The following is a 25,224-nucleotide window of genomic DNA, read 5'->3' on the forward strand; positions in this document are numbered from 1 at the left end:
AAAAATTTGTACATTGTAAAAACTTATAAAGGATCAAAACAATTTTTTAATAAATATAATAAATATTAAAATAACAAATAATATATTAAATAAAATGGTTTAAATAAAAATTAGGTATATAAAATCAATAATGTTCATTATCTACTAAATCATCAAGTTCAAGAATGGATACACGACGCTCGCTTCTCTTATCCCGAATATAATTTATAGATTGATGCGAGCGACTTATAATGTTAATTGTAAGAGTTATCGCTGAAGAGATTAAAGTAATAATTGGAATAATATCATATGTTATCGATCTCCTTTTAAATAAAATCTGAGAGGGAGGGGAAATAATCAAATTAATATTCTAAATATACCAATATAAAAAAAAATCTTTAAAATTTTAAAATACCTGAATGACAAATTGAGGAATATCTTCAATGAAAATATTTATAAAAGCAATCCAAAATATTATCGATTTAGTAGAATCAGATAATGGAGCTTGAAAATATTTAAACCCCGCCAGATTTGAATATAAAACACTTAATATATCAATATCAATCCCTGCCAATATTATAAATATGCTAGCAAGTTTATTATTTTCTGTAAACCACGATAAAAACTCATTTCTCGTATTTTCTTTCGCTATTATTAGAAATGATGATGCCAAATTTAGTCCTATTGGAACAGTATAAAATATTAAACTATAAAAATATTATAAAAATTTCTTTTAATTAAAAATAAATAAATAAATAAAAAAAATTAATTATTTTAATATAATATGTATCATACCTTGGAATATATAACCTTTTTACATCATTAGCATTATTAATTATAAAAAGAGTATCAATAACAAAATCAAAAATAAAAAAGCTAACTTTAAAAATAACAATATTCTGACCCTAAAAAAAAAATTTTTTTTTTAAATGTGAAATTTTAATCAAAAAAAAAAAACAAAAAAAATATTATGAAAAAATGTTTTTAATTAATAATACCTTTCTTTCTCTTTTTTTAGCAAGAAAGTAAAGAATAACTAAAGGTATTGCAATTGAAACTGAAATCAATGATCTTGGTCCATATTCTTCCAGATAATTCGCTAAGCATTATTAAATAATAATAATAATAATAATTTTTTTTTAGAACCACGAATTAATTATATTGAAAATTTTATTATTAATAATAATACTTACGAGCAGGATTAAAGCCATAAGTAAAGTCCAAATTAGTAAGTTGACCATATCCAATGGGAGTCTGATCATTATTTGACATCATGTAATTTATATCTTGTATTACAGAATTAACATCTTTTTCATGTGGATCTTTAGTTTCCTCAATATTTATATTAATCAAAAGTCTTCCATCATTTGAATTAGGATCCATTTGATTTTTAATACTTCTAAGACGACCACGTGATATTTGAACTGCATCAGCTAATTCATCCAATAAAGTATTAACAAAATGTTTTTTTTCATCAATAGTAGAATTTTTAATTATATTTGTCCCTCTTACAGTTAATCTAAGTAAGGCAGTTGTTGAACTAGTAATAGTATATAAATATCTTTTATCTTCAATTATGAAATTCCAAGTATCTTCTCTTACCCCTAATAAAGGTTCTCCATAAATTCTACTTTTAACAAAATTACTATCAATTTTAATAAAATAATTTCCTCCTGATTTACTAAGAGTACTGTTAAGTATATTTACAATAACTCTTTTATCATCGTTATCTAATATACATTGGATACCAGAAGTTGATTGACGTAAAATTTTTCTTTCCCCAATTGTTTGAAATATTGATAATCTACCACCCGATAGTGTTACTGGTATATAAAAATTAATTGAAGTATTCGTAATACCTGAAGGTATTGTAGAATTAATTTCAGGGAATGTTGACTCTATATTTGTATTATAATATCCATTATCATTTGTAAGTTTAGGTATATCAATCGCATTAAATCCCCAAGTATTATTATATTCCATTTGTGCGATCAAGAGAGTGTTATTTGGTAATACTTCAAGTGCATAATTTGGATTTGTTTGTAAAGGTTGTTCTGAACCTAAAGTATTATATAATGTACCATTTACAGAAAATACGTAAATATATAATCTAGAATCCGTACCTACTTTTATACGTTCAGGTAATATATAACCACCAAATAGTAAACTTTTTAACTTCCAAGTTCTAAATTTAAATCTGTTACCAGGAAAAATAATTTGTGTAATATTTAATGAAATAATTGCTCCGGATGATAAAAATCCAATTTTAAGATTATAATCACTTTGATTATACATTATAGGTAAGGAACAAGAATGTCCAACTCCCACATATTCTATACTACAAGATATTGGTTGAGGGATTCTATTTAATAAATTTGCTCGATAAAGGTAAATTTTAGTCGTATCAAATTTATTATAACCTATAAATTCTGCAACAATTAGATCTCGTAACATTGAATTTGGTAATGTATCATTTAATTTATAAATAAAAGAGTAACCTTCATCAATTGTCGATATTAATGCATTAAGTCCAAAGATTGCACTAGAATCTAATTTAATTAATCCGTTAGACAAAGTTGTAAATTTTCCATCTGATTCTATTTTATATTGTTTCCATTCAAAATTATTACTTGCAAGTGGTCTATAACCTATGATAAATCCTTTTTCTTTTTTAACATTGAAACTTATTTGCACACGTGGTAATCTGAAAATACGAAAATCTTTATATCCAATAACTCCTATAAGTGTCCTATCAAACACTTTACCATCAAAATCAATTAACATTCCCCATCCTTCGACTTTCATATAATTTATTGAATTATAATAAACGACGAGAATTTTATCCTTTTCAATCATTTCATACCTTAAATGATCATCTTCTTTTCCCGGTCTAATAGAACAATAATTGAATAGTTGAACGCCTTCTAATTTAATATCCTTTTCTATGACCGTTCCATTAGGATAAATAATTCTTAAAAAAAGTGTATCATAACTACAATGAACCATTGCATCAGATCTACTTGTATCATTTCTAACAATTCTTACTGCAATAATATTATCATATGACTTTATTTTTGACACACGAGGTGGTGATTCTAATCCATAATCTTTTTCTTCAACATGTAAAAATGGTTTTACTTCTGCTATAGTGTGCAAGGGATAAACGCATAAAACAATTGCAAATAGTACAAACACCTTAAGATAATTGGATTGCATTTTTTTTTTCTTTTTTTAGAAAATTCGGCCAATTAATTATCATGTTATATACTTTTTTAAAAAATAATTTGTATTCCAAATGAGGCTGGTTATGTGGCTTAATTATGTTTAGGTTTTTTAAGTAATTATTTATTAGGTAAAAATAAGATAAAAACAAATGTCCCAAACCATCAGAAGTCGGTTCATAATTCCGATTAATTATCTATAAAAGGAAATTTTGGTGGCAAGGCTATTTAAATTTCATCGGTAAATCAATCATCGATTAATAATCTAAGCCTCAACTAGTTTAATTTAGATACAAATCATATGCATATACAAAATATGCACATTATTTTCAGAATTTCATATGCCTTCTAAACTTAAAATATGGTCATGTTTATTTGGCCACAACTGAAAATTTAGCCGCGACCAAAAAATTTAGCCGAGACCAAGTTAGCATACTAGGTAAAAGGTATCTCAAAATAATTCCGCCAATACATTATTAATTAACAGGAGAATGTTGCCGAAATTTAAACGTCATAATTACGTAAATCACATGATTTACTCGACGATCCCTAACGTGCATTTTTCTTAAATATGATTTGGTGCATCTGATCTGTGATGGCGCAGTAGGCGCAGCGTACAATACATCAACACTCTTTTGCCATTTCTTATAATGTAAACGTGCCACATTAATTATTATTAATGGTATACTTAGACTAATTTTATAGGGAGAAACTCTTGCAAATTTATTGTAAGTATTGAAATTATGATCTTTGAATATTTTTAGTGGAGAAATTATTTATTTTATTTTATTTATTTTAATTTAGAAGTGTAGTTAACTATTATACAGCTAGGGGCTGCCAAGGCTTAACTACCCTATAGATGAGAATTTGTACTACAACACCCATCCAAAACGAGATTGAATCAGACCCACCCTTCAAAAAAAAATTTTGAGATGGAAGAGCTAAGGTACAATGAAGAAGAAAAGCGATTTTTCTTTTATTTAATGATATAATATGTAAATACATTCAGGTATAGAATGGTGCATTGATAAAGGTCTGTAATTGTTTTTATATGGAGAAATTAGTCATGCTCCGGGGTTGGCAGATATATAACTGAGGCCATGGAATGGGCAGAAATGAAAGATTGATCACTCTCAGTAGTATTTAAGGTATTATCTGGTGGAGGAGTTCTTCTAAAAATGTTGTAGGGTCATTAATTATCAAGTTATCACGTTGAGATATAACATAGCAAAAAAATTTGTTTGTACCGAGTTGTATTCTTCCATACAAATGGAAGTAATCATAACTAAGTACATTGTCACAATTCCATAGCTTTTGTATAGCTATAGTGAGCTGATGCCAAATTTACATCTGATCTTGTAATCAAATAAGTTAATATATGTTTTAAGATAATATATTTGAGAGTCACCTGGATTACCCAAGGGTAGACCTTTCATTAATTTGTTTCATTTCTTTGTACGTCAGATCAGATCCAGTTTTTCTTGCATTTTTTCAATTTCTATTTTCCGTCAAACAGGAAATATTCGCTCAACCTAGGAAAGCATATTTCGCATGCAGTGGGAGCATGTAGAACTTTTGGTTGTATTTTGTAATCAAATCGTTCTTGTTGAATTGTACATCTTATTAGGCGATTTTATTGCTCTTTCTGTATCAAAGATTGGTAGATATCAATTTCAAATTTGAATATTCTTTGTAGTATAGCTGGACTTTATAAGTTTGGTTTTTTTTGGGTATCATGATTTTATTAAGCACAGTAACAGTATAACTGACACCAAAATGGTTAGAATGTACTTCTTTAACGTTTTTTTTATTTTTTTGAGTACGAGATGTGAGAAGTTTTTGATTTGTTCTTTATAGAAACAAGAATGTTGTGCTATGTGCTTAACATCATGACAGATATATTGGTTGATTTTTTTAGCTTAATATCCATTACAGCACCAATGGTTTCTTGACATAGCATATACCACAGGAATATTACATTCATTGTAGTTGCAACAGAAAAAAAATCTAGGTAGATTACATGTATATTAGCACTAAACTGGATAAAAATTTTAGTAATTGGTTATTTTCTTTACCAGAATTATATGAAGTGCCATACTAATTAAAAGTCTGGGTTTAAACTAGAGATGGCAACAGTCAGTTATGGTTGGTTATGGTCAGTTATAATCAGTTATAGCAGTTTAAATGGTCAGTTATAGTCAGTTAAAAATTGGTTAAATGGTCAATTAAATGGTCAGTAATATCATTTTACTTAAATAATTGGTTAAATGGTCGGTTAAATGGTTAAAAATGGTCAGTCAAATGTTAAAATGGTTGGTTAAATGGTGGTTAAACAGTCGGTTAAACAGTTATGATCATAACCATTGCCATCCCTAGTTTAAACCTTGTATCAAATCCTGGATTTATCTGGGTGAAAATGGATTAATCCATATTTTATTCCAGGAACATCTCATTTAAAGTTATAAGAGAAGTTTTCTAAAATATAAACAAAAATCTGATCATATAAATTAGAAACTTCTGTGATATAATCAGCCTAAGGAAAAATACAAGATAAATTAAATCCAGGATAAAATATAGATCAAATCCAGGATGAAATATGTAATAGAATATGAATTAATCTAGGGTTTGATAATTGGATGTGATGTAATTTTTGGTGAAATTTAAGGAATTAATCCAGGATAAAATGTGGATCAGATCTAGGAAAAAATATGAAAAGATTCAGAATGAAATATAGGAAAATCTGGAATAAAATATATATTCACTCTAGATAAATCCAGGGGTTGATCCAGGGTTTAATCCTAGGCTTTTGATCAGTATAAACGTATAGTGCTTCATAGAATTAATTCTATTTTAAGTGCCATTAGTTTGCTTTTAAGGAGTTGTCATAATCTTCTAAAATATTTGGAAATGATATCTTTTGGGAATTGTCAATTAAGAGAGAAGATAAATATGAGATATATTCCAATTAGGTGATTAAAATTGGGTTTGATGCTTGTAGATTGATATCATTAGTGTGAATGAAAAATTGATTGCTTTTGTAATATTATACAACATACTGCAGTTACATGTATTGCACAATGGTAATTTGTGGTATAAAAAAAGTAATGGACTTTCACAAGTCAAAGGAGTACCATTGTCCAAATTTCAAAAAATGCAAATTTCACATTTTTCTGAAAAATGGTGGAAAATTGTGAAAAATGCTGCAAATTTTATGAAAATTTGGGAATATGCTACATTACACCTCAAATGTAATATTATTGTAACATTTCACAACATTGTTATAACATTGTCAATTAAAATCAAATTTTGTCAAATATTCTAATTTTCTGGCAAATGGTACATTTTTATAATGGTGTAGTTAGCTGAAAAATTCAGCCGAAGGCGCAGTAAATTTTCGGCTAACAACACCCAGCCGAAAAAAATTCATGTTGATCTAGAATATTTTATTGAATATCTATTGGTTCAACATCTACTATTTTCGGCTGAATATTTTCGTCTAACTACACTTTTTTAAATAATAGTATAGTTAGCCGAAAATATCTAACTAGAAGCACAAGAAACACCAATATATAATATTCCAGGAGACCAAAGCAAACCAGCAAGACAAGGAGGCAACATCAAAATGTGATAATTTTATATATATTTAATATATTTAACTTATTTAATTTATAAAATATATAAAATTTTATAATCATTTATACTTTATTAAGCTATAATAAATGTTCAAACAAAATTTATTTTAATTATATTATTATTCAATTTAATCATACCACAAATGCCTTACTTTCAGTTTGTTTTTCAATCCATAATTTAATAGCATCTCTCGTCAATGCATTAGCAGGTAATTCAGATCTTTTAATAATTTTAGAAACAGCTGATTGTCCAAATCCAATTTGTGATTTAGTTAATTCACAAATTTCATCAGCAGCAATTTGTTGTGTAATACCTTTAAAAGAATTTTTACGCTTTTGAAATGCTTCAACAAATCCATTTGCTATTATTTGATCCTCTAGTGATACTTTTGTTTCTTTCCATTGTTCAATGGAATCATCATCTTTAATTCCGTTTAACCTTTGTTTTTTATTTGGTTGAGAGCTTTTTACATATTTTCGTGATATTTATATTTAACTGAGGCTAAACCATAAGAGCACCTAATGGACTCCATGCTCCTATACAACACATTTCCATAATTTCAGCAACAAATGGTGCAATATTTCTATATTCTGGTTGCTGATATCTCTTATTATTTGCTTTTGAAAATGCTCTATCTGAATACGAATAATCTTTTTCAAAGACTTCTAAGACAAGATATTCATCGGCATATGCCATCAACTCTAATATTGTAGATAGACGAAGTTATGTTGATAAAGAGTTTTTGTGAATAAAAAAATAGGATACTGCATTATATAAGCAATTTCCATCAGCAGTTGTATCAGCACATATATAGCCATTAAATTCATCTGGTAATAACAAACATGTACCTTCATCTATAACTATACCCTCAGATATACAAACATCTACATATGAAAGATCACAAAATAAAATTTGAATTTTTTTATGCTTTTGTCCATAAGACATTATCTCACTTAAACTTGGTAATTTGGCAATCTAGTTTTAGCTAAAAGTTGTTTAGTGGAAATAGAATCCATAATTAAGTGAAGTATTTCAGTAAATTTAGCAAATTTGATAACAAAGAAAAAAAGTTTATTAAAAAAAAAATTATCTTTGATTATATTTAAATCCATTTTATTGAATATTTTCCGTGTCTAGTATAATATAATTTATCCCCTGATCGATATCATTTACGTGGTTATGCAAGTGATTTATGCCTACTAGACGATCAATTCATATATATTTATTTATGCATTTCCAGTACATATAATAACTATAATTTATTTTGTAATATTAATAGTAATGTTTTTACATTTAATAAATTTAAGTTTACTATTGTTAAAAAGTAAGTCATTTTTACGTTTTGAAGGAACTGTATTTTGGATTTCAGATAGTGGTTTCCTTTCTGTTTCAGATGATATATCAATTTCCTCAGCATTAGAAATTGCTGCTTCATTAAGGTTTTCTTTTGCATTGGATTTTTTCGCGTTTGAATTTTCTGTTGTATTAAAATTTTCTGGCACATCCTTGTAAATAGAATATACAAAATAATTAATAATATTTAAATAAAATTATTTCAATAGTTAATAACAATATAGTCAATATACCTTAGAAACACTTGGGAGGGTTAACTTAGCGATAGTTAGCTTTTGTTTTTCATTCTGTTTTCGATATCTAATAAGCAAGACAAATTAATAATTTGGTAGCAACATAAAATTAATAAATTAATAGTTACTTACGCATTTAATCCTGCTAAAGATTGATGTAATGTTACGTTCATTATTGCTTGTGAATCTAATCCCTCGTCATTTAATTTCCAAGCAGTATATTTTCGTAATGAATGATTTACAATTCTTTTATTTGTTTAACATTTTGCTAAATTTCTTGGTACCTATTGATTGTAAAAAGACGATTAATAGCTCGTTGGAATCGCCTCATCAAGACGAATCGAATGGTGGTAAGCACATCTCTCTGTGATCAATATTGACGGAGTTACTACTTAAAAACCATTTAATATTTTATAATTTCGGAAATTGATCTAGTGATTGGATTTCGATGTATTTTATACCATTAGATTCTTCGCATCAAGACGAATCGAATGGTAGTAAGATCGTCTCTCTAGGATCAATATTGGCAGAGTTATTACACAAAAACCATTAATATTTTTTTAATTTCGGAAATTAATCTAGTGATTGGATTTCGATGTATTTTATACCATTAGAACCATCTCATCGAGACGAATCTAATGGCGGTAAGATCATCTCTCCATGATTAATATTGGAGGAGTTACGATACAATAAAGTTTTAAGTATAATTTTGGCCAAAATTATGTTAATTTTTGGCCGGAATTATGATATACTAATATAAGAAATTTTTTATATAGTCACATCTTTTTATAATCACCAAATATGGACTGTTCCAAATGTGTGACTATAACGAGAGTTGACTGTATAGGATGTTGATTAGAATTTGTTTTATGGTAATACCCACCTTGATGAGTTTTATCGTGAATTGTTATAACATTAAATCCACCATCATCTCGTTCTTTAAAATGTTCAGCCATAATATTATGGTAAGATCCACCTCTCCGTGCTGTACAACATCCAACCCATAAAAAGACCCTTCTTAATAGTCCATCTGGCATATTATTTGACATATCAGGATGTTCAAATATTTGGATCATTTCTTCATTAGTAAAAGGATCAGCTCCATTATAATCGTCATTATTAATTTCTTCTAATTCAATCATTCTAGCATGTAAAGTATCATGTACAGATCTAAACTCATGATCTTCATGTATATATATTAAATGATTCATTAGTTTTAAATATTTCCTGATAGAACCTATTTATAGCACATATCCCATTGTATAAAGAGTTTGCTTTGTATTCTTTATTCTCCCTTGTTTTTATAACTATTATAAATTCACATAAAAGTAGTGCAATAACCTTTTTATCATAAAGAGTAAGTAAATCTATAGCAGGTTGTGTATTTTTTACAAATTCGTCAAATCTAGAAAACCATAAACGTGTATTTTGTTGAGTATTTTTAGGTTTTGCAACTGTAGCATACTTTTGTAAAGTTTCTATACAAGGATGGTTATATGTTTCTTTAAAAGTGGATGATTTTGAAGGTTCTTTGTATATTTCAGAAAGTTGTGCATTTTCTATATGACTTAACTTTTCTTTTAGTTCGTCTAAAATAACAGTATTATTTTTTGAAATCAATAATTCAGAAGCTTTCATAAAACTAGCCATATTAATATAGAGAAAAGGAGAAATAAGCTTTTAAAATTAAATTTGGGGCTTTTTATACAATATTAGACTATTAGACTATTAGTAAGCTTTGATTACGTAAATGACAGGAGATAAATCAATTATATCCTGGCTAATTGGAATAGTAAAATTTTACTTTAAAATCGGAACATGATCGGCCTATCGGCTGATCATTTATCTGATCCTAGTAAAATTTTACTTATTCCTAATTAGCCAGGATATAAGTAATACTTACTGCGTCTATAATATAATTTTCCGATAGCTATAATTAACCATGCAGATCATTAGAATTGTTAGAACTAATTCAAATCAATCAAAAAAAATAAAAACTGGTATTTAACTTTTTAAAAAGAAAACCAAAGAATTTAAAAATTATTTACAAGCAAATATTAAAATTAAACATTTTAAAGAAACAATTTTACACCAAACAATACCATTTAATAATTGACGATTCTGTATTACATAAATTAATATTATCAAGAAAAGTATATAATTATTATTATTATAATAATTACATAATATTTACCATTAAATAATAATGGTAAATATTGTAATATGAACAATCAGGATTTTCATTACCTGTTACCACTTAAATTATTGTATTACATTTGATATTTACGGCTAACTACACTTTTTTAAAATAATAATGTAGTTAGCCGTAAATATCTAGCCAAAAATAGTAGATGTTGAACTAATATAATATTCAAAAAATATTCAAGATCAACATGAATTTTTTTCGGCTGGGTGTTGTTAGCCAAAAATTTACTGCGCCTTTGGCTGAATTTTTTGGCTAACTACACCATTATTACATTTTTTATGAAAATTCTATATTTTTTGTCAAATGTTGCATTTTTTTAGCAAATTTCATGTTTTTTTGGTCAAATGTTTCATTTCTGTCAGAATATTAAGATGTTACATTTTTTTTTGGAAAATACTCAATAATATAGCATTACACTGGAAAATGTAGCATTTCATCAAATTACATTAAAAAACATCCCAATTATCACATTTTTTGGAAAATTCCATATTACATTAAATTATACAAAAAAATGTAGCACTATACTAGATTATGCAGCATTGCACCAAAAAATACCACAATTACACTGGACAATGTAGCATTACACTAAAAAGTACTACAATTATTATATTTTTTAGAAAATTTTACGTTATGCTGGAAAATGTAACATTATGCTAGAAAATGTGGAATTGCGCTAAAAAATATAAAAAAATACTACAATTACACTGGATAATGTAGTATTACACTTAATTACATTAAAATTGTCAAAAATTATTTGCAAAAATCACAAACATGATTAAATTTATAATATTTATATAATATTTATATTTAACATTAAATACATTGTTAATATTAACAATGTATGTGTTATGATGTGTTGTTTAATTTAATACTAAACCTTATTACTGAAGACTCCTTTTTTTGTCACTATAAACAGGCAGAGGGAGCAGCAATGGCTCTCCTTCTATAGGTACTTTATAGTACAGAAAAGGGGCTTTTTGTAACATTATTAGATAGATATATATATATGTATATATATAGGTATCTATCATTAAATTAAAAAAATAGTTTTGAAAAAAAGTCCCCTATTTATATATTATGTGTATCACGTGATATTACTTAATAATTACTACAGCTTCAGCTGCAAAAAAATTAAGCTTTTTCAGTAAAAGTTTAATTTTTTTTTTCTTACAACTCTCAATTTTCTTTCTTTCACCCTCTTTCTTTCACCTTTCCCTTTCACCTTTTCCCTTTCCTCTTTCTCTTACCTTCCCTCTTTTTCTTTTCTCTCTTTTTCTCCTCTTCTCTTCCCTTCTTTCTTCACCTTCCCTTTTACCTTCGCCTTTCACTTTTCCCTTTTCTTTCCAAAATCTTCTAACAAAATAGTAAGTTTTGAAGCATTTGCTTTGAAACTTTTAATAATTTTTTTTTATTTTAGGAAACATTTCTAACGCTTCCTATACTTTCTTTTTTTAGATCTTAATATTCAATTTTGAAAATCTAGGAAATTAAGGGTAAGTTTTATTGTTTTTTTAATTTCTTTTAGGAAATATTTCTAATATTTTCTTCCTATTTTTTTGTGTAGATCTTTCAGTATTAAACTTTGGGAAGCAAGAAACTGAAAGGGTAAGTTTCAAAGTATTTTGCTTTGAAACTTTTTAAAAAAAAAAAATTTTAATTTTTTATAAGGAAATGTTTCTAATGTTTCCTATTTTTTTTGTAGAGATTTTCAGTATTTGACTTTGGAAGGCAAATTGGTAAATTTCAAAGCATATTGTATACTTCAATTCTTTTAAAAAAAATTTTTTTTTTGTAAGGAAACATTTCTAAGTTTCCTTTTTTTTTGTAGGATTGGATAATGAAAATTGAAACAAACTGATAAGTTTTGCAATATTGCAAAACTTAATTTATTATTTTTTTTATTAAAAAAAATGTTAACTAATATTTTTATTCTTTTACTTTTTGTAAGTTCCAGACGTTTGGATAATGGAAATTAAAACAAACTGATGTTGCATTGCAAAATTTAATTTTTAATTTTTTTTAAAGAAATGTTAACTAACATTTTTTTCTTCTTTTTATAAGAATACTGGACAAAAGTACAACCTAAACTTTAGTAAAAAGTAATAAAATAAGGGAAAGAGAATTAGGGAATTTTTATTTTTTTTTGTTTATATTTATTAAATTTTTATTTCTTTTTTTATATTTCTTTAAGGGAAAGGAGAAAATGATAACTTTCAAAATTTTCAAAATAAATTTTTTCTTAATTAATAATTTTTTAATTTTTTTTTTAGGAAATTACAGTAATTTTTAAATACTTATTAATATAAAAAATAAAATTTTTCTAACTATTACCAGGAATGATAATTACTGGTAACTGAAATTATGATGATCGACCAGCATTAAAAAAATATAGTGCCAGTAAAATTGATAATTCTGGCCAATAGTGATGATTACCAATAATTTAAAGTAAAAAATTATAAAATAAATATTATTATATCTTTAATTTTTAATAATAATTTTTTTTTAAAGCCAAGCAAATTAAATTTTATGTTTCTCATCACCAGCTGTGTGACTTCAATCAGGGACTGCAAATATTTTTTTATTATCATCACATGATTACATTAACATTTATATTTCACAACTATTTTGTTATACAACTGCATGGATTTTTTTATTGGTCAAAATTTTTGCACTTAAGCCTTTTTGGCTTTTTTTCTTTTGATGTTCTTCACCACCAAACTTCAAACCTTTTCCTCTTTTTCACTTAAATCCTAGACCTGTCTCACATTTACTACAATACAGGTAAATATCTTTGCTACTTGATATCTCAATGTCAGCAATACTACAATTAAAACATACTGCTGTGAAACATTTAGCAGAATAATAAGGTTTTTCTATTTCATGTTGACATCTTAACTTTACATTCACAAAAATATCCTTAAACAATTCTCTAACTGTTTCCTCTTATTTTTGTTCCATATTGCTTGTATTTGAATTTATAACTATAGACAAATCTGTAAGTTCTACAAAAGTAATGCCACAGCTATAACTAACAGTCACTAAAAAAGAATGCAATTTTTGAATTATTTCCTGTTTGACTTTATATTTAAAACACTAAAAGATTTGTTGGTTGCCGATCGTACTAAAATAGAAAAGCTTGATTCGAAATGTATTTATATAATCAGCAAATCAATACCAAAGATGGGGGATCAGCATCTTAAAATGGAAATCACTCAAAAACTAATCTTATGTTAACGTTAAGTTAACGTTAACCTATCATGACATGTCAATCATTTCAAGTCATAACAATAACGTGACGCGCCACCCACCCACCCATAGGGTGATATTGCACTTATATAGAATGATCTTTCTTGCTTAAAAATTATGGGATAAAATTTTTAGCAAATCATGTGAAAACTGAATAATTTTTTTGTTAGCCAAAAATGATCAACAACCGGATGACAAATTTTAATATTATGTAAATAAACAATTTGTTTGTATTACTTATTTAAATATAGATACATTTTTTTTTTATTTTGAACCAAAAAATAAACAATAATCAAATGGTAAATTTTCATTATCGTCGTCATTACATTATCATTATAATTAAAGTTCCCTGCCGAAATTAGGGAGTTTCGGCATGTCAAAATTGTCAAAACTATTTTGACATGTCAAAATTGTCGAAACCTAAAAATATTACATTTCACGTAATAACTCCGCGTCCAATGATCATAGAAAGATGCACTATAGCTCGTTGGAATCGTCTCATAACGACGAGTCGAATGGTGGCTAAATCGTCTTTCTACGATCACTGGATGCCGAGATATTAAGCGAAACGTCAAAAATCGGCATTTTGTATTTTGCGATACTGCGCCATTTGACGTTTCACTTAATAACTCGGCATCCAATGATCGTAGAAAGATGCACCATAGCTCGTTGGAATCGTCTCATAACGACGAGTCGAATGGTGGCTAAATCGTCTTTCTACGATCACTGGATGCCGAGATATTAAGTGAAACGTCAAAAATCGGCATTTTGTATTTTGCGATACTGCGCCATTTGACGTTTCACTTAATAACTCGGCATCCAATGATCGTAGAAAGATGCACCATAGCTCGTTGGAATCGTCTCATAACGACGAGTCGAATGGTGGCTAAATCGTCTTTCTACGATCACTGGATGCCGAGATATTAAGCGAAACGTCAAAAATCGGCATTTTGTATTTTGCGATACTGCGCCATTTGACGTTTCACTTAATAACTCGGCATCCAGTGATCGTAGAAAGATGCACCATAGCTCGTTGGAATCGTCTCATAACGACGAGTCGAATGGTTGCTAATCGTCTTTCTACGATCACTGGATGCCGAGATATTGAGCGAAACGTCAAAAATCAGCATTTTGTATTTTGCGATACTGCGCCATTTGACGTTTCACTTAATAACTCGGCATCCAATGATCGTAGAAAGATGATTTAACCACCATTCGACTCGTCGATATGAGACGATTCCAACGAGCTATGGTGCATCTTTCTACGATCATTGGATGCCGAGTTATTAAGTGAAACGTCAAATGGCGCAGTATCGCAAAATACAAAATGCTGATTTTTGACGTTTCGCTCAATATCTCGGCATCCAGTGATCGTAGAAAGACGATCTAACCACCATTCGACTCGTCGTTATGAGACGATTCCAACGAGCTATGGTGCATCTTTCTACGATCATTGGACGCCGAGTTATTACGTGAAACGTAATATTTTTAGGTTTTGACAATTTTGACATGTCGAAACTATTTCGGCATTTCGGCATTTCTACAGGTTTTAGTTTCGACATTTCGACAATAGCCTGTAGAGTTTTGGCAGGCAACTTTAGTTATAATGCTATCATGAAAATTTTTTCAGGGTAGTAATTCTAAAAATGATTAACAATCAGATAATAAGATTGTTGTTTTATTATAATGTTATCATAAAATTTTTTTTTCTCAACAATTGGATGATAAAATTAAATAAATGTTATATCAAGTAATTTTTTATTTTGAAACAAAACAATAAACAACAACTAAATGGTAAAATTTCATTATCATTGTCTTATTATTATGATATTCAGTTATCATAATTTTCCAGAACTAAAAATGATCAACAATCGGATAGTAGAATTGTTTTATTACAATATAATCATGAAAAATTTTTTTCCAGAGCCGTAATTCCAAAAATGATGATAGTAAATATTAAATAAATGCTTTATCAAGTAATAAACAATCTTTCTGTATTGTTATTTAAAGTTAATCACATATTCTGATATATATATTTTTTTATTTTTAAACCAAAAAATAAACAACAATCAAGATAATTAACCTTAAAATGATTAACAAGTGAAATAACTAAGCCAAAAATGATTAACAAGCAAAATAAACCGAAAATGATCATCCTTTACCAAATGAGAAAAAAATTATGTTAATAGCTAGTTAAGAGTAATTTCTCATTTTTTTTTATAGATATGTTAAATATAATCAAAAATTTTGCAAATAAAGTGAAAGTTATGGTTTGGCTAGAAAAGCCCGGCGAGCGAAGCGAGCCAAATGAAATTGCATCATCATAATAAATCACATGAATATTTAATACACAATCACATGATCTACCAGTAATTTTTCCACCAGTTAAAATTTAGAAATTCTCTTTAAATCTTAAAAACTATTTATCATAATAATTATGATACTGTATGGTAGTATAAACCAACTTAATTAAAAAAAAAGTCAGAATTATTACAGTTCTAATTATACTATGACTATAGCTCCCTGCCATGTTTAATGTTAACTTGTTAGAATATAAAACTCTTGGCTTATTACATTCAATACATGAAATACATTGTAACCATGGATATTGGACTTAATGGAATAGATAAATAATATATCGAATAGAAGATTACATGGTAGGAAGTCACATGATCGGATAAATAATTAGCCGGAAAGGATAAATGATTAACGATAAACCAATAGATTAATCAGGAAGGTCGATCGATGCAGCTTAGCAACCAGTTTATCAAGTTCATCAATAGGAATAATTAGGAGGAGTAACTATAAGCCACAAAAGATAGATTATGGGATAATATGAAAAGATAATATAAAAGATAATATAAAAAGATGATACAAAAAGATAGCACAGCCACAAAAGATGGATTATTTCTTTATGATATAATATTTGAAAGATTATGTTATTTTAAAGAAAAGATAGCACAGCCATAAAAGATGGGTTATAAATTATTTCTTTATGATGTAATATTTAAAAGATAGAAAAGATAACATATAAAATAGTATATAAATAGCATATTAAAAATAGTGTATTAAAAAGATAGCATATTGAAAATAGTATATTAGAAAGATAGTACATAAAAGATAGTACATAAAAGATAGTACATAAAAGATAACACATAACATAAAATATTAGATAAGAAGTAAGAAAAAGAAAGAATAAGAAAGTTTGTTAAAATAGGAGTGGAATGGGAATGGAATTCCACAGTCGCCAGTGAGGATTTTGAATTTTAGGTAATTTAGTTAGTTGTGAATTTTATGAAGATCAAAATATAAATAAAGTACTTTTTACCCATTAATTAATGATTATCGACTCTTTTATACTGTTTTCTTATGATGAAAAAGTATGTTAAATAATGAATTCCTTTACCATTTGATATATGAGAAACGCATGAACATAATAGTTCGGTTAGTCGGAATGTACACAATCATATGGGTAAAGGGTTCATAAATGTTTGTAAAAATGTTAATTATTAAAGTTATTTCGAATATACTTATGGTTCACCTAAGTTTTAATTAATGTTAAATAAGTATTAAAATGATGGAATGAATATGAATATAAAGAATTAAGGAGTCCCAAGTGTGACTCGTATTATTTTGAGAAACCCGAGTGTGGTTTATTGAGAAGCCCAAGTGTGGCTTGTATATTAAGAAAGTCCGAGACCAGTGACTTTAGAGCCCAAGTGTGGCTAATGTATATTAAGAAGTCCATGTGTGACTTAGAAATGGGTGAAAATCAAGTTAAAGATGTAAAACTAAACCAAGCAAAAATATTAATGTTTCGCCGAGAGTACATATAATAGAAGTAGGGAATTTTGTTTACCGCCGGGTAGCAGATGGGGGTGACAACGCGAATTTTGTAAGATATTTAACTCTTTTCTTTGATTTTTCTTTTAATAAATAGTACTAATATTCATCTTACTTTTTTCAGATGGTTTGTTCTTCAACTCTTTGGACTTGGTGTAATTATGCATTTCAATAAAAATTAGACAAAATATAAACTGATTTGAGGTTAGAAGTCATAAGCTAACTCACCAGCTGGCAAAGTGTATGAAATTTCTTTAAAATCACAAAGAAAGCCTTGCTAAAGTCATCTTTAGTGTAGGTCTAGTAATACATTGCCTTAATTGAGCGTGGCTACGAAGTTTATGATTCTATATTTATGTTTTTGTTTAATACATGTATAAAAGTCTCTGTACAAGTCATTTTATAATAAATGTTATACTTATTTCATTGTAATTTCAAATTTACATAAAATTGTTAAATCAATTATCTGTATATTTACATTTAATTATGTACATTTAATGTTAAAAGATGGTTAAATTTATGTTTAAATTAATAAAGTAATTCATATATTATTCAGTAAACATTGTTTTTTATATAATTACTAATGATTATTTAATGATAATTTAGCATAGTATCAGTGTATCACACGGTTTTAATACAGTTTCAATATTATCACTATGCAATTACAAGTATTATAACTATGTTTTTGACAATTCTGAAATTTATTAATATTAAAATAGTTTACCGTTTTATAACATTGAAAAATTTAAATTCACAGTATCATTACGATATACCTAACAACACTGTCACAGCATCGTGAGTGTATTGTAACTTTGCATTAATGTAAAATGCATTGTCACATTATTACAACCATGATGTTACATCAGGACCCCGCCTACTACTAAGATATGTTACCGGTAGAAATTTCACTTTCATATGAAACCTTACCTTAGGATTTGCTTAAATTCTATTGGTTAATTGACTAAAAAGGAAAAAAAATCATAATAATGTAACATAAAATTTCCTTTTATAGTAGGATCTTCAAAGAGTTTTATATGTAAACCTTACCTTAGGCCACAGGGTGACCTATCTTAATAGTAGGCGGGGACCTGTTACATCATAGTGAAAGTGTTGTCTTAAAATCATAAGTTTCTGCTATGTGGTGTATTTTCTGGATAAATTGCAGCAATTTGATTGTGTAAATCTTTTACTAATATTGCTTTTGCTAGATAAACAATTGTGTCATGGCATCATTCATCAACAGCTAATAAAGAATCTACTGAATTTTTTATGGTACCATCCAGAAATTTTTGACAATATTTCCAGAAAACATTATACTTTTCTAACTGACTAAGATTTAATTCATGCAAATCAATTACAATTTTTGGATTACTAAATTGTAATGCTCTTATTATACAAAAATCAACTTTTTAGTATTTCAACTGCAGAAAATTCAATCTGATCTGTTTAATATTTATCACCCATCAAACTAATTCGTCTAATAAAATACAATCCAGATATTCATAGTGACAAATTAAAGATTATCCAGACATCTTAACAGTCCATCTGGATATTCTTTAATAATCTAAATATATGGAAATTTACTACGATGTCTCCAAAATTTAAGTGGCTGAAAAATCAAACGATTTAAAGAAGAAAAACAAAATTAGTGAAAAAAACAAAAAAAAAGTAACAAAAAAAAGAAATAAAAAAAGTTAACTTAACTATTGTTTTTGAAGCCAAGTGGTCAAAAAACTGAAGGTCTAACAAAATTAAAGGATAATCTGTTAATGATACAAATAATCTAGATAATCTGTTACAGATAACCTTCAATCCTCTCATTTATATTCATTTATCATCCATATTCGTTTAAAAAATCCTATCTGGATAACCGTAAATAGCAGATATCCATCCATGGATATAAATTGCGGGTAAATGGGTTGAAACACTACAACTTCTGCCTCATTTTCACAATTTGCTGCAGTGTTATCTTGTAAAAGTGTCTTATAAATATTTCGAAAAATTAATTTTTTTACTGTATTTATATTAATAAATGCATATTTTTGTTTTCTGAAAAGGTATTATAGGACCCCGGATATCTCCAAAACAGGTCATAAGTCACACTTTCGGCAGATTGGCCCATTTTCAGGGGCTCAAAAAATCGTTTTTTGTAAATATCTCAGCATCTAGTAGTCCAATTTTGATGAACATTTTTTTAAATTGTAGAGCTAAATGAGGGCTACAAAATAAAAAATAATTCATTAAAATTGAATCACTGGATGCTGAGATATTTACAAAAAACAATTTTTTGAGTTTTAGCAAAAAGGGTGTTTTGGCCAAAAGTCCATTATGACCTTTATATTAGATATCCGGGGTCCTGGTATTATGGTACAAATTCTTTAAGATTGGAAATAATCTTTCGTAATTCATTCATTATTTCTGATTCTGCTGTTACATGTATATCAACCTTTCATATCCAAGTGACATTAAATGTATTATTGCCAGAATTAAAAGAATAACGATTAACTTTAAAAGGAAATGCTTTTTCAAAACCATTAAGATATATAAACATATCGTTTTCTACAAATTAATTGTATATTAATTTTTTATTGAATTAATTTTAGTAAATTATTAATTACTTACGTAGGATAATGTAGTGTTCTGCACGAATTGATTCATGACATGGTGTGACCCTGATTGCTTTCAAATAATAAAAACGTATTTTGCAAATAACTTTAATCTAGCAATTCATTTTCAATGATCTTTTTTTATTTTGATCAATACAATGAGACCTATTGATTAAAAAAAAAGATCATCAAAATTGGATCACTAGATCCTGAGATAATAATTTTTAGAGGTCAAATCGAGTTTGAATTGAATCTGAATCAAATCGAATTTCAGAGGAGAAATTTGATTCATGCAGAATACTAATCTAACAGAATCCAATATTCTAATTCTTGCAAAACATTAACTAATGTTTCATATTTATTTATAACATCACTTAGATGAAACTTATTAGTATTATAAATGATAGTAGTTCCAGAATCTGCAATAGAATGAATTGATTTATCCAGGATGTGATTTTCATTTATAATCTTTGTTTGATTATCTAAATATAATACATATGATACTAAAGAATCTAAAAATTCAATAAATATTTCTTTGAACCAATTAAATGAAGGTTTGTTAAATCATTTTGCTTCTTTATAGGGTATCAAATTTCCAATATACTCATTTAATATATCTTTATCAAAATCGGGTCTTTTTTTTTGTATTTTACTGGATTAGCACATTTAAAAAAATTATCCAATTGTTTGGAAATGCTATATCCTCAATTTTTAAGTTTTTTAACACCACACATATCAATATACCAGATTGCTTCTGTTACATATTTAACAAATTCTTGTCCAAGACTTTCAACTACATCTTTTTCAACCCATCCTGCATTATTTTCTTGAAGATAATCAATAAAATCAAAAATCATACATTTTTTTTCATTACCATTTTCCTTCATTATCAGTAAATAACGCTAATTTGATTCTTGTAATAAAATATTAAAAGCATTTTTTTTAACTAATGATTGTCTTGGTATATCTTGCAATCGGAATTCAATGTATTGACCAAAATTTTTTGTAGCATTAGCAATTGAACAATCTAAAACCACCCATTAGAAACACTATTAACATGTTTTCCTAAAAAAGCTTTAACTTCTAACTCCCGATTTTCTTCAGGCAAAATATTTAATAGTAAATCATTATAAAATTGTTCAATTGTATATTCATTATCCATGGCATTAAATGAATGGATCATCTATCTATATATTTATTTTAGACCTCTTTTTATAATATGTTGATTACACTCATTTTTTAAACAACTGTGGAATTTGTGAAATGTGGTTTTATCACATTTTTTTGTACATTTTTATTAACAATTAAATGAAAAGATTACAGAACATCCAATAACTTTATAAATATATTGTACATCCCATTTTATTGCACAAATAGAAATAATTTGGATCAATAAAATTGATTTACATATATAAAAATAAAAAAAAAATCTGGCCTTTTATGTCAAATCATGTGATTTTAAAAATAAGAAACATAAAATTTAATTTGTTTGGCCTAATAATAATTTTTTTTTAATAATATTTTTTTTTAATAATAATTTTTTTTTTTATAATAATTTTTTTTAATTTTTTTTTTGGGTATTGCTAAATATCACCAGTGGTGATCGTTACCACATGTAAATTATTTTTTGAATTTTCAAAATTTTTGACTGAGATATTATTCTAATTATAATATAAATAGTTTTTAAGAAAAATAGGAAGGTTTGATTTTATAAGTAAAATAAAATTTTTTGTTTTAAAAAAGATTTTTTTTAGTCAAATTTTCAAAATTTTAGTGTGATTAGTATCTATCTACTCAGGTTTGTTTTATACATTTATTATTTAAATTGAAATTTTTGAAAAAAAAATTTACGATGTGTTTTTTAACTCTGGCCAAAATTATAATTTTCGGCCAGAATTAAGTGGTGTAGTGACGATCACCACTGGTGATATTTAGCAATACCCTTTTTTTTTTATAATATTTTTTTTTTAATAATAATTTTATGATATATACAAATTTGCATCACTATTTATAATATTCTTAAAAAAGTAATTAATCTTAATAAGAAAATTATCTTCTTATTTTAATTTAGTAAAAAAAGTTTTTTAAATTAATGAAAAAAAAATGTGATAAATTCTAAAAGAAAAACAAATATTAAAAATTAATATAATCAATAACCTTTTAATTTAATCATTAAAAAAAAAATTTTTCATAATTTCATAACTGATAAAAGGTGAAAATATTTTTTACCTTAGGTAAAATTTAATATTCTTTATCCTTTAAAGCCATAAATTGTCAAAAATATTAAAATAATATTTTATAATTTTTCTTAAGGTATTAAGTAAATTTGTAGAACAATCAAAATTATCTAGTATAAATCATAATTTAAAAGATATATAAAGCTTTAATTTATTTGACAAAATAATTTCAGATTTGCATTGTATTAACATTTGCTTATACTTCTTATATGATATCAGTTATTATAATACTACTAGATAAACTTGTACCATCTTTAAATAGTTTTCACAAAATTATTTTTTCTAGAACTAAACCAGGACCCCAAACATTACATATACAACTCAGTGGCAACTTTTTCGCAGATTGACCTAAATTTTACAAAAAAAAAATCAATTTTTTTGCGATTATCTCAGCATCCAGTGGTCCAATTTGTACAAACTTTCTTTTGTTTTGTAGCTCTCATTGAGCTCTACAAAATAAAAAAATCCGCATGAATCAGATCACTGGATACTGAGATAATCGCAAAAAATGGAAAATAATAAAAGAGCAAATTGGGTCTTTTTTGGCAAAAAGTCAGTTGTAAATTCTATAAGAGATGTCCGGGGTCTTACTAAACCAGTATAACTAAATTTACTAATGCAAATTGAACCAATTCTTTAGTTTTTAACACCTTTCTTTTTTCAGATAGGTCAGATAGAATCCCGAATAATACTAATATAACTCACAAGTAAACTTTAATAAGTACTGAAATAAAAATACATTTTATAATATAACTCTGTTAATATTAAAGCTAAGAATTTGATTTTACTATCATTAGAATCCTCTCATTGAGACGAATCTAATGATATAAATTTTATTAAAATCTAATCACTAGTTGTGTTAAAAACAGGGGTATGTAGGATAACGAAATTTTGAAAATACCCCTGTAATACACAACTTTTGAAAAATTTTAATATAAACTCTCAAATGATAGTTGTATATGTACTTTTTCGTGCGACTATTTCATTTTTGACTTTTCTTATGTTTGTTATCTCTTGTATATGTTTTGAGTGCGCATAAAGTATGACTGTTGATAGTTGTATTAGTATTGTTTGGGATCCTGATCAGATAAGTAGATAAGTAATGTATTACATTTTTTCTATTTTACTTTTATTGTTTTTTCATTTCTAAAATTGTTAATCATATCATCTGGACTAACTTATTCTTCTTGTAAAAGAAACTCTACTATTTCCAATAATTTTATTATTTCTTTTTTGCTATCAAATAATTTTGGTTTATTGGCAATTCTCTTATAAATACAATTATCGTATTTATTATATATAGATAGTTTATTTTCATCTGGCTATGTTTAATACTGCCAAATTAGCTGTTGATGGCATTCATACTGTAAAATGCAGTAGTAGAAGACTTTAAAAATATTATTTGCAACCTGTTCAAACTTGTTAGTTAGATTCTATTTATTTATAAAATATCTATAATAAATTCTTTACCAAAAAAAAAAAGAATTTAGCAAATAGTAAAATAAAGAAGATGAAAAGATATAAAGAATTATTATATTTTTTGATATTTTGCTATTATTGAATAATTTGTGCATATATCTTTTTATTAAAATATCACATATATTGCAGTAGTATTGCAGTAAATAAATAATTTTTTTTATCTTTTTATAACATTTATATAACCTGTTCGGTTAATACTAATTAAAGTATTATTATTATCTTTTTTTTTTTATTTATCCTCATAGGGATCAATATTTTATTATGGTAGTTAGTTTATATATTCATAAATATAAACTTCTAAAATATCTCACTTAACCAGTAAATATTTCTGATGAACTAAATCAAAGTATTATAAATATATAAAATATATAGTTTACTTAATAAAACTTAAATTTATTAAAATATTAATAAAAAATACTTAATTAACATTTATTTATTTTTATATAATTAAATAAAAATAAAATTTTTATTTAAAAATATAACTTTTAAAACAACTTTTGCATAAAAAAAAATTAGAAGAAATCTGTAAAACCAGGACCCTGAAATATATATATAGAGGTCAGATCCAGAAGTAGTCCAAAATACGCATTCTTTCAGGGCCGGAATTACGATAATTTCAGCCATTATCTAAATTAGGAAATATTATTTTGGCTGGGATTATCCATAAAAGGAATGATCTACATGATTTTTTTGACTCATTATACGCAAACTCTGACCTGACCCTTTTATGTATATTTCAGGGTCCTGTAAAACCTCATATAAACTTGATAACTAACTTTTATTTGGTAAATAACTAAATATTATATTTATAATCTTATAAGTATATAATTTGTTATAAAAAGTTTATAAAATCATAAAAAATTTACAAAAATAAATTTATCGCCGTTTTCGAATTACTGTGATCGGCAATTTTTTAATTTTAATAAAAAAAATTGATTTCCAGAATTTCAAAAAAAAATTGATCACGTTATACATATAAAATTGTGTAAATTTGATCTACGTAGTGTTAAGCCATTATTGTATCACATTCGTTGTATTTTTTTGCTATTCGCTTCGTGTTTTTACAAGTAACTTAGAGACCGATTTTAACTGATTCCTAATCGGCTCCAACCCTTCTATCCGATTTCAAAATATTTACAGACAAAAACCATAATAAATATATTTTTTTTTTGCTAAAAGACCTCAAAC

At 26.5% G+C, this 25,224-nt stretch overlaps 3 protein-coding genes across 3 annotated transcripts; all 3 read right to left on the minus strand.

The window, feature by feature from the left end:
- Positions 1-26: 26 nt before the first annotated feature.
- OCT59_018964 (uncharacterized protein) lies at positions 27-3,195 on the minus strand (the record flags this gene model as incomplete). Its single annotated transcript, XM_025330464.2, has 5 exons — positions 27-316; positions 395-686; positions 775-884; positions 978-1,078; positions 1,173-3,195. The coding sequence occupies 5 exons, from the start codon at positions 3,193-3,195 to the stop codon at positions 125-127; spliced, it is 2,718 nt and encodes a 905-aa protein (XP_025176011.2). The 3' UTR covers positions 27-124.
- A 3,769-nt stretch (positions 3,196-6,964) lies between these two features.
- Positions 6,965-7,778, minus strand: OCT59_018965 (uncharacterized protein; the record flags this gene model as incomplete). Its single annotated transcript, XM_066135721.1, has 3 exons — positions 6,965-7,295; positions 7,381-7,534; positions 7,682-7,778. The coding sequence occupies 3 exons, from the start codon at positions 7,776-7,778 to the stop codon at positions 6,965-6,967; spliced, it is 582 nt and encodes a 193-aa protein (XP_066004984.1).
- A 12,842-nt stretch (positions 7,779-20,620) lies between these two features.
- OCT59_018966 (uncharacterized protein) lies at positions 20,621-21,207 on the minus strand (the record flags this gene model as incomplete). The annotated part of the gene is made up of 2 exons (XM_025326461.2): positions 20,621-20,832; positions 21,048-21,207. 2 exons carry the CDS (start codon positions 21,205-21,207, stop codon positions 20,621-20,623), a joined length of 372 nt encoding a protein of 123 aa, XP_025176013.2.
- Between the last annotated feature and the right edge of the window lie 4,017 nt (positions 21,208-25,224).

This window comes from Rhizophagus irregularis, chromosome 28 (assembly GCF_026210795.1).
Source record: "Rhizophagus irregularis chromosome 28, complete sequence".
Lineage (NCBI taxonomy): Eukaryota > Fungi > Glomeromycota > Glomeromycetes > Glomerales > Glomeraceae > Rhizophagus > Rhizophagus irregularis.